The sequence below is a fragment of the Nannospalax galili genome, unplaced genomic scaffold (genome assembly GCF_000622305.1).
Source record: "Nannospalax galili isolate Female #2095 unplaced genomic scaffold, S.galili_v1.0 scaffold1448, whole genome shotgun sequence".
Taxonomy (NCBI): domain Eukaryota; kingdom Metazoa; phylum Chordata; class Mammalia; order Rodentia; family Spalacidae; genus Nannospalax; species Nannospalax galili.
In genome coordinates this window covers 753,985-764,878 of record NW_008358646.1, presented here as the reverse complement: position 1 = coordinate 764,878, position 10,894 = coordinate 753,985, and the positions used below count along the sequence as shown (strand labels likewise).

Below are 10,894 nucleotides of genomic sequence, written 5' to 3'. Positions count from 1 at the left end.
TTGCTAAAGTACTAAAGAGGAAACAAAACCAGAGCCTTATGCATACTAGGCAAGTGCTCTGCTACTGAGCTACATTCCCAAATGGAACTGAATTTTTTTTTTTTGGGAGACAGGGTCTCCCTATAGCCCCAGCTGGTCTGGAACTTGTTATATAGACCAGGCTGGCCCTGAACTCACAGAGATCTGCCTGCCTCTGCCTCTGCTGGCATTAAAGGCATGTACCACCACACCCAGCAGGAATTGTACTTTAAAAAAAAAAATTTATTATTTTTATTTTATGTGTATGAGTGTATTGCCTGCATGTATGTGAGTGCACCCGTGTCGTGCAATGCCTTGGAGGTCAGAAGAGGGCTTCGGAGTCCCCTGGAACAGGAGTTAAGGATGGTTCATAGCTGCCATGTGGGTGCTGGGAATTGAACCCAGGTCCTCTGCAAGAGCAGTCAGTGCTCTTAACCACTAAGCTATCTCTCTAGCCCCATGTACTTTAAAAAAAAAAAAAAGATTTTTAACAATGTGTATGTCTTGCCTGTGCACTTGAGTGAATGTCAGAAGGGATGTCAGATCCACTGGAACTGGAGGTACAAGCAGTTAGTTATGAGTCACCTGACATGTATGGGAGTGCATTGTGTCATGCAATGCCATGGAGATCAGATTCCCCTGGAAATGGAGTTAAGGATGTTTCATAGTTGCCATGTGGGTGCTGGGAATTGACCTGGGTCCTCAGCCCTTCAGTCAGTGCTCTTAACTGCTGAGCCATCTCTTCAGCCCCTTATTTTGTCCCAGCTGGCCTGGAACTCACTATGTAGGCCAGGCTGGACTCACTCACAGAGATTCACCTGGTTTTGCGTTTCAAGTTCTGAGATTAAAGGTGTGTGCCACCATACCTGGCTATTTTTAAATTTTTAATTGTGGGGCTGGAGAGATGGCTCAGAGGTTAAGAACACTGGCTGTTCTTGCAGAAGACCCATGTTTGAATCCCAGCACCCATAGAGCAGACAACTGTCTGTAACTCCAGTTCCAGGGGAATCTGACAGCCTCTTCTGTCCTCCGTGGGTATTGTACAACACGGGTGCACTTACCTACATGCAGGCAATACAAGCACACACATAAAAATAATAAAATATTTTTTAATGTGTATGAATAGTTTGCCTGCATGTATGTGCATTACAGGCATGCAATGTCCAGAGGGCAGGAGGTGTCAGATCCTCTGGAACTAGAGTTAGAGATGGTTGTGAGTTGCTATGTGGGTGCTGGGAACTGAAGCTCGATCCTTTGCCAATGCTCTTAACCACTGAGCCTCTCCCAGTCCTTTTTTATTTTATGTTGAAGCAGGGTCTCCTTAAATTGCCCAGTTTGGCCTTGAACTTGTAATCATCTTGCCTTAGCATCTCAAGTTACTTGTTCTTAATAAAAAGAACCATCAATCCAAAGGCTAAAGGGTGCCCTCTGGTAAGCCTTGAATGAGTCACAATAAAGATCTATCATTATACCTATGGTATGGCATAGAGTTCAAGACCACTGGCTGAGGGCTGGGGTGTGACTCAGTATTAGAATGCTTGTCTAGCTTGTACAGTGCTCTGGGTTATACCTCAAGCAATGCAAAAACAAAACAAAAAAGCACATTAGCCATGGAGTTATTTGGATGCCATATATTTGGTGACATTAGGTAAGTTCCTAACCTCTGCAGGTCTGACTCCAGTTTTTTTTTGCGGGGGTGGAGGGCAGGCAGGGTGCGTGGGATAGAATCAAGGGCCTTGTTTATGGTAGGCAGATGATACACTCTAACCCCTCATCTCAATAATAAGATGGAGACAGGAATCTAGCACTTGCACTGAGAGGAGGCCATGTCTGGCTTACAACATGCCTGAGAGCCATGCTCATACAAGCTACTGACCGATGCCATGCTTCTCCATAAGGGCGATGAGGTCAGCCTCAGTGAGCAGCTGAGGGGGGCTGGTCTCCCCATCCACCATCTCCACAGTGCTGGGCTGAAAGCAGGAGCCTTGCTCATAGGCAGGGAGGAGCTAACGAGAGAGCAGGTATAGAGTTGAGATCTGTCATCACACTCAGTATAGTCTTGCTCCATCAGCCTGCACAGGGCTGTAGCACAATGGCTGCCCTCTCCCCGGAGCCCACTTCCTATCACCTTGTCACTCCAGTGATCGTATGGATACACGTCCAGGTAGTTACGGGCCAGAATCATGAGGCCATGGGCTATGAAGCGTTCTTGAGCAATGTCAATCTCTACGGTGGTCTCTTGTCCCTGGGCATCCTGGGAGCAGCAAGCCAGAAAATGGCGAACGATGAACTCATAAAGACGCTGTTCATCTCCCTGAGGAAAGAAACTCCTTTCAGAACAGTATGTCTCAGGGACTGAAGTGCCACTGGATTTTCAACCTGGTGTATGCCACTGTTAACCAGAAGTTCTGCATAGAATAGACCACATGGCTCCTCAGGTCTTGCAACATGTGTGTAGATATTGAGGAGCTAATGGATTTCAATTGATACAACTCACAACTCTAATCAGGCAAAGGTAAGCAAAGGATTCTTTGATGTGAACCTAATCTAAACAGAAATGAGGTGATGCATAGGAAATTAGGAAAATACTTGCTGAATACATAGTAACACTGCACTTGACAGCCTTAGGCCAGCTTTATGCAGTGACTTGATGGAGCTCATGTTCCATTAACTAGGTGAGCAAGGATTCAGTGAGGTCCACCTAGTGAAAAACCCATGGGACAGTCATGCTCATACCCACCAATTCCCCTTCTAAGAATTCATCTCCCCAGCCCAAATATTACTATTTATACACATTAAGCACATTTTTACAGGCAAATATTTGTGTAGATTTCTAGTTATTTCTTTTAAATGAATTCTGACCTCTACATGGGCATTGTGGCAGATGTGTGCCCACACATACACTAAATAAAATCTAATTTAAAAATTAAGGCTGGGAGCCGGGCGTGGTGGTGCACGCCTTTAATCCCAGCACTCGGGAGGCAGAGGCAGGTGGATCTCTTCGAGTTCAAGGCTTGCCTGGTCTACATAGTGAGTTCCAGGCCAGCTGGGGGTGTAGGGAGACCCTGTCTCAAACAAACAAACAAACAAACAAACAAAAAAAAAATTAAGGCTGGGCATAGTGGCACACACCTTTAAACTCAACACTCAGGAAGCAGAGGCAGGCAGATCTCTGTGAGCTTGAGGCCAGCCTTGTCTATACAGTGAGTTCTAAGCTAGTTAGGGCTATCTAGTGAGATCCTTACTAAAAACCATAAAAACCAAATCAACCGACCAACAAAAACTTCAAAATGAAAAACAGACTGGAGAGGACTCAGTATAAGAGCACTTACTACTATTGTTCCAGGTACCTGGGATTGTTTTCCAGCACCCACATGGCAACTAACAAAATGTTCTAACTCTAGTTCTAGGGAATCCACTGCTCTCTTCTGGCCTCCAAGGCCACTGCATGCAGTGGTATACTTTACATTTATGTAGGCAAAACACTAATAAACATAAAGTAAAAATAAATTAAAAGGAAAAAAAGCACCATACCAGTTCTAGATGGGCAGTTTATAAAACAAACAAAACTAAAACCAAAAAAAAAAAAAAAGAGTTGGAAAAATTTAAAATCTTACAAAAACAGATTTGGGGGCTGGTGCAATAGTTCCACGGGTAAAGGCACCTGCCACAAAGTTAAATGGCTTGAGTTCGATCCCCTGGATCCACATGATGGAAGAGAGGCAAGCTGTCCCTGACCTTCACATGCATGCCATGTCATGTACCATCCTATCCCAATAAACAAATGTGAAAATTAAAAACAAAAACAGATTTTTGCAAACTACATGAAAACAACTGTTATATATTTTCCTTATAGTGTTAAAAAGTAGTTTTTACAAACCTATTTATAATTTTTTCTTTTCTTTATATGGTCTTTTTGAGATAGGGTCTTCCTTATAGCCCCAGCTGATCTGAACTTGCTGTGTAGACCAGGTTGGCCTCATTCTCACAGAGATCCATCTGTCCTGCCTCCTGAGTGCTGGGATTAAAGATGTACATCACCACATCCAGCTTTGTTTATAATTTTTCAATCATTCACTTTTTTTTCCTTAGTCTTCTTGAGACAGAGTCTCCCTATAGCCCTTGCTGGCCTCCACCTCCCAAGTACTGGGATTAAAGGCATGCACAACAGCATCTGTGTATAGGTCAGAGAAAAACTCTCAGGAGTGGGTTCTCTCCTGCCACTTTGTGGGATCCAGGGATTGAACTGAGGTCGTCAGGCCTACATAGAAGCATGTCTACTTGATGGGCCATCTCACCAGGCCAGCCTTAGCCTTTTTACATATGGAATTATAAGCATGACCTACCAAACCTGACTGAACCATATTTTCCTTCTTTTAAAAAGTTTTTAAATTTATTTTTTAACATTTTATTACTTTTATTTTGTATATGAATATTATGCCTACATGTAGATCTGTGCACCCATGTTATGCAGTGCCCACAAAAGACAGAAGAGGGCATTAGATCCTCAGGAAGTGGAGTTATGGACAGTTGTTAACTGCTATGTGGGTGCTGGGATTCAAACCCCAGTCTTCTGCAAGAATAGCCAGTGCTCTTAACTGCTGAGTCAGACCTGAGCCACATTTTCGACATATGTATATAATATTTTTTTTTATGGTTTCATTATTACTTTTTGTGAGTGTATGTGTGTATTTGAGTTCAAGTGCACATGTACCACAGTACATGTGTGAGGTCAGAGGACAGCTAGTTCTCTCCTTCCATGGTTGGTTCTAGGGACTGAACTCAGGCCATCAGGCTTGCATAATCCCCAAATGAATAAATGACTAAATGAATTTAAAAAAAAAAGGCTAGGGGCTAGAGAGATGGCTCAGCAGTTAAGAACACTGGTTGTTCTTGCAGAAAACCCGGGTTTGAATCCCAGCACCCACATGGCAGCTAGCAACTGTCCATAACTCCAGTCCCAGGGGATCCAACAGCCTCTTCTGACCTTCTTGGACATTGCATGACACTGGTGCACTTACCTACATGCAGGCAATACACACGTACACATAAAATAAAAACAATAAATAAATTTAAAAAAAAAAAAAAAAAGGAAAAAAAGAGACTAAGGTAGGGCTGTAGTAAGTTGGTAGGGTGCCTGAGGAGCATGCATGAAGCCCTAGGCTCCATCCCAGCACCACATAGAATCAGGTGTGGTGGCATATACCTGCAACTCCAGGACTCTAGGTAGAGGCATGAGGATCAGAAGTTCAAGCCATCCTCAGTTACAGTTTAAGGACCCTGTCTCAAAGAACCCCACCTCCAAAAAACAATCAATCACCAACAAAAAACACACAAATAAACAAAACAAGCTGGTTGTAGTGGTGAATGCCTGTAATACCAGTACTTAGGAGGCAGAGGCAGGAGGATCACCAAAAGTTCAAGATTTACCTGGATTACATATCAAGTTTCAGACAAATCAGGGCCATGGATCAAGATCCTGCCTCATAAACAAAACAAGGGGGCTGGAGAGATAGCTCAGAGGTTAAGAACACTTGCTGTTCTTCCAGAGGACCCAGGTTTGGTTTCCAGCACCCATATGGTGGCTAACAACTATCCATAACTCCACTTCCAGGGGAGTCAATACCTTCTGGCCTTTGAGGCATTGCACTCACATGGTGCAATTACATACATGCAGGCAAAAAAAAAATATATATATATCTCCTGGTGTGGTGGTGCAAGCCTTTAATCCCAGCACTCAGGAGGCAGAAGGAGGAACACTGTGAGTTCAAAGCCAGCCTGATCTACATAGTGAGTTCCAGGCCAGGTGAGGCTTCAGGGAGACCCTGTCTCAAAAAGACCAAGAAAATAAATAAATAAAAAATTTAACAACAACAAAAAAAAACCCCAACAACACAACATTAAACCATAAAAAGCAAACCAAAACAAAACATGGGCTGGGGTGTAGCTCAGCTGGTAGAGTGCTTGTCTAAGAAGTATAAGGTCCTGGGTTCCAACCCTACCACTGCATAAACTGTACAGTGGTGTAGATTCATTATCTTAGCACTTAAGAAGTAGAGGCAGGGGGCTGGAGAGATGGCTCAGTGGTTAAGAGCATTGACTGCTCTTGCAGAGGACCTGGGTTCGATTCCCAGCACCCACATGGCGGCTACAAAACTGTCCTTAACTCCAGTTCCAGGGGAATCCGAAGCCCTCTTCTGACCTCCGTGGCATTACACAACACAGGTGCACTCACATACATGCAGGCAATATACTTGTACACATGAAAAAAAAAATAATAATAATAAAAATAAAAAGAAGTAGAGGCAGGAGGCCAGGAGTTCCAGGTCATCTTTAGCAACATAATGAGTTCAAGGTCAGTCCTGGGCTATACAAGATCCTGTCTCTACAAGCAAGCAAACAAGAAAAGAAAGTAGTTCTAAATAGGGGTGAAGTTACAGGCAATTTTTTTCACCCATAAAATCTTTTGTATTTCCTAAACTATCTAAAATAAACATGGTACTTCTGTTGTTTTGAGAAAGGGTCTTGTAGTCCTAGCTAGCCTGGAACTTGCTATGCAGACCAGGCTGGCTCTGAACTCACCTGCCTTTGCCTCCTGAGTGCTGGGATTAAAGGTGTGTGCTACCAAGCCCAGCAAACATGGTACTTTTAAAATCAGAAAGAATATGTATTATTAAAAGACCAGAGTGCATTTAAGTGTAGTTGTCAGACAAGCCTGACAGAGCTGCTGCCCAGGTGGTTCAAAGTTGAGTGTGACCCTGCAGTAGAGTGTGGGTGCTGGGGAAGAGTTTGAAAGTTATAGATGTATCCAATCTTTGGAGATAGTTGGGCCTTTTCCAGGTAGCAAGGGACTAGGAAGGCCATGTGGCTTGCAGAAAGGAGGCTGCCCTAACATCATCTAAAGGATCATGAAGCAGCAGAGCTGAACATGAGTATAACCTACCACAGAGTCTTTTGTGAAAGCCAGCCTCAAGACAATGAAATGGGAGTCTATGAAATAGTCATAGAACTCTTAACACTGATTTCCCTTTCTTGAAAATCACTTGTTTCCAAAATCAGACCTCATATAGCAAGTCTCAATCCTACTACTGACTCTTAGTACCTGCTCTGTTTCACAGGACTCACCACAAAGAAACCAACCTGCAAGTTGTTGGTGTATTTGGTGGGGTGAACTGGAGGATGAGCTTGATCAGATTTGCTCCCATTTCGTGGAGTGGGGCCACCTTGCTCTAGAATGTTTTGAGCAAAAGCCCCCCAGTGCGGATCCAGGGTCTGCTGTTCCACCAGTGCTACCAGGTTTAAGTCTTTGGGGAAAATGTTTGTTTCTGTTCGTGGATAGCTGATGTACCTAAAAGAAAGGAAACAAAAAGGAGATTATTAGGCTCCTTATAGCAACTATGTAGACCAGACTAGCCTCAAACTCTGAGATCCACCTGCCTTTGCCGCCTAAGTGCTGGTATCAAAGGTGTGCACCACCACACCTGGTTGATTGGTTTACTTCTTTTACACAGGTCTGGCCCTGTTGCTCCAGCTGTTACCATCTGATATTGCCAACTAAAAACCACCTAGACTGAGAAAGGATCTGAGATGGGCTCCTTTAGGGTGAAAAGCTTTCCTGCTAGGACATTTCAAGAAGCTAGCAGAAAAGCAGCAGCATGCTAAAGGATAAAGGTCCAAGACTTTGTAGGTACATGTGGCCAGAGGTACATCACTGGCTTCTCTCTAAAGAGTCAGTCTGACAGAAAGACCCTGTGTGGTGTAAGTCTCACTGGATCTCACAGTTCCAACAGTACACGCTCCTATAACTTCCTAAAGAACACAAAGAACAATGTTGTTCAATAAAACTGTTAATATGGCTCAGTGATAAAGTGTGTCTAGTATGTGTCAGAGCCTGAATTTAACTACATTGGAAAAAAAAAATCGAGATGTTTACATCTTATTTTCACATATGCCTTCAAAATCTGTGGGGGTTTTTGGCCTTTTTTGAGACAGGGTCTCCCTGTAGCCCCAGCTGGCCTGGAGCTCATTATGTAGACTAGGCCGACCTTGAACTCAAGAGATCTGCCTGCCTCTGCCTCTCAGTACTGGAATTAAAGGTGTACATCACCATGCCCAGCCAAAATCTATGTTTTAAAAAATTATTTATATATTTATTTTTATTTATGAGTGTGTACATGCCACATACTTGTGGGTACCCTAGAGGCCAAATGAAGGCATAGGATCCCCCGAGGCCAGAATTACAGGCCATCTGACATAGGTGCTGGGAACCTACAGGAGTTCTCTAGAAGAGCAGTCAGCAGTCTCTCCAGCCCCTACTATGTATATTTATATCACAATTTGAACAACTCAAATTTTAAGCTCTAAAATGTATGTTGGACAGTGCAGTAAGGCGACTTCAGTGCTAAAGTGTTCATTGATCCCTGAAGTAGGTATGATTCTGATAGGCAAATAACTTTTAAAGGTGCTACCTGCTGTCTACAGCCTGTCTTTTGATGGGATACCACAAGGAGTTGCTAAGGTCAAAAGCAGGATTTAGGGTCAGGAATGCAGCTTAATGGTAATGTTTACCTACTATGTGCAAGTCCCTGGATTAAATTCCTAGCAATAAAAGGTAGGGTGGGTGGTTTCAGATTACTTTGTGAGCACTTATGTTTACCCTTGAGTGTAGAGTCTTTCAGCAATCCTCATGGTTTCCTTGGCATTTATTCTCAATTTTCGAGAAGCCAGCTTCTCCAGTTCCTGTAAGGGAGTCAAAAGACACTTAGATGCTGGAGAAATGGCTCAGTGGTTAAGAGCACTGACTGCTCTTGCAGAGGACTGGGTTTGATTCCCAGCACCCACATGGTAACAACCATCTTTAACTCCAGTTCCAGGGGATCTGATGCCCTCTTCTGACCTCCGTGGGCATTGCACGACATGGGTGCATTTACATGCATGCAAGTTGATAAACTCACACACATAAAATAAAAAAAAAGCTGGGCATGGTGGCTCATGTTTTTAATCCCAGCACTCAGGAGGCAGAGGCAGGTGGATCTCTGTGAGTTCAAGGCCAGCCTGGTCTACACAGTGAGTTCCAGGACAGTTAGGGCTACAGGGAAACCCTGTCTTGAAAGTACAAAAACAAAACAACAACAAAAAAACTAAAAAGGGTGGTGGCACATGCCTTTAATCCTAGCATTCAGGAGGCAGAGGCAAGGGATCTCAGTGAGTTCATTCAAGGCCAGCCTGGTCTACATAGTGACCGGTCAGGTGGGGCTCTCCTGACCCTGTCTCAAAAAAGTGAAAAAAAAAAAATTTGGATTGATTTATTTTTACATGTCTTTGTGTTTCCCCTGTATGTATGTAAATGTACCCATGTGTATAATGCCTGCGAAAGCCAGGATTCCCTGGAACTGGAGTTACAGTTGTTAGCCACTATATGGGTGCTGGGAACTGAATCCCAGTCTTCTACAAGAATGGCCAGTGCTCTTAACTGATGAGCCCCTGAAATCTGCATTTTTAACAAGCAGCCTAACAACATAATGATACTAATGCAGGCAGTCTGAGAACATGTCTCAAGTCCCAGGAAAATCCCCCTGGATAATGAAAAGCATCCTTTGAGGCCTTCTAATTCCAGCCCTTCTTTTCTTTTGACAATATGACAAAGCATATTTAACTAATAACAAAAGCATGTAACTCAGTGGTAGAATTCTTGCTTTACAAATGCAAAAACAAACTATTTCAATTACAGTGTTATAAAAATACATCTATGCTGGGTGTGGTGTTAATCCCAGCACTTGGGAGGCAGAGGCAGGCAGATCTCCTTGAGTTTACGACCAGCCTGGTCTACATAATGAGTTCCAGGTCACCTGGTGCTACAGGGAGACCCTGTCTCAAGAAGACCAAAATAAATAAATAAATAAACAAATAAAAATATATCTATTGTAGGCCACTTGTATTTCTTCTTTGTTTTCAAACCTTATATAATATAGTTGTACTTTTTTTTCTTTAATATTTTGGTTCATAGCTGCTTTGTGGGTGCTGGGAATCGAACCCAGGTCCTCTGCAAGAGCAGTCAGTGCTCTTAACCACTGAGCCATCTCTCCAGCCCGTTTCTTTTTTTAAAAAACAAATTTATTTTTTATTTTCTGTGTATGAGTGGAATGCCTGCATGTATGTAAGTGCACCTATGTTGTGCAATGCCCACAGAGGCCAGAAGAGGACATTGGACCCCCTGGAACTGGCATTACAGATTGTTGTTTGCTGCCATGTGGGCACTGGGAATTGAACCTGAGTCCTCTGGAAGAACAGCAAGTATTCTTTTCTGTTCATTCATTCATTCATTCATTTATTATTTTTTGGCCTTTTTGAGACAGGGTCTCCATGTAGCCCCAGCTGACATAGAATTCACTATATAGATCAGGTCTTGACTTCACAGACATTTGCCTGCCTTTGTCTCCCGAGTGCTGGGATTAAAGGAATATGCCATCATGCCTGGCCTGAGTGTTCCTTCTTGCAGTGGCCCCAAATCCCAGGTTTCTCAAGGAGGCTCTGAAGGGACACCCTCCCCCTTCCACTGTCAGAGCACTTGCATATGACAGTTGCCCACCCCAGCTTGGGGACAGAGCAGCTCTGTGGCCACACTAGCCACGTGTCACTGAGAATCTAAGTTGGCTATCTAAATCTCAACTCAACAGCTAAGTCTTCCAAATTTTGAAACCAAACTTGAGAGTTAATAACCTTGGACCTTGCAGAAATGGTGATGGTTCTTAAAAGAAGTGTAAAGTTTACATCAATATTTAATTGCTATAGTTTGGAAGAGTTTGGATCTGCGATTGGAGGTCAGTGTCCATCTGCTGTAAGCAGGCTGGCTCCCTCTCAAGGGCCCTGGGGGGGG

At 43.4% G+C, this 10,894-nt stretch overlaps 1 protein-coding gene across 1 annotated transcript in view; it reads right to left on the bottom strand.

The window, feature by feature from the left end:
* Top3a (DNA topoisomerase III alpha) overlaps positions 1–10,894 on the bottom strand; it is a gene marked incomplete in the record, with an annotated part of 45,143 nt that overhangs the window by 11,090 nt on the left and 23,159 nt on the right. The window contains 4 exon segments of the mRNA XM_008821956.3: positions 1,895–2,024; positions 2,147–2,332; positions 7,159–7,366; positions 8,675–8,757. Of these exon segments, the coding sequence (XP_008820178.1) occupies positions 1,895–2,024; positions 2,147–2,332; positions 7,159–7,366; positions 8,675–8,757 (607 nt within the window).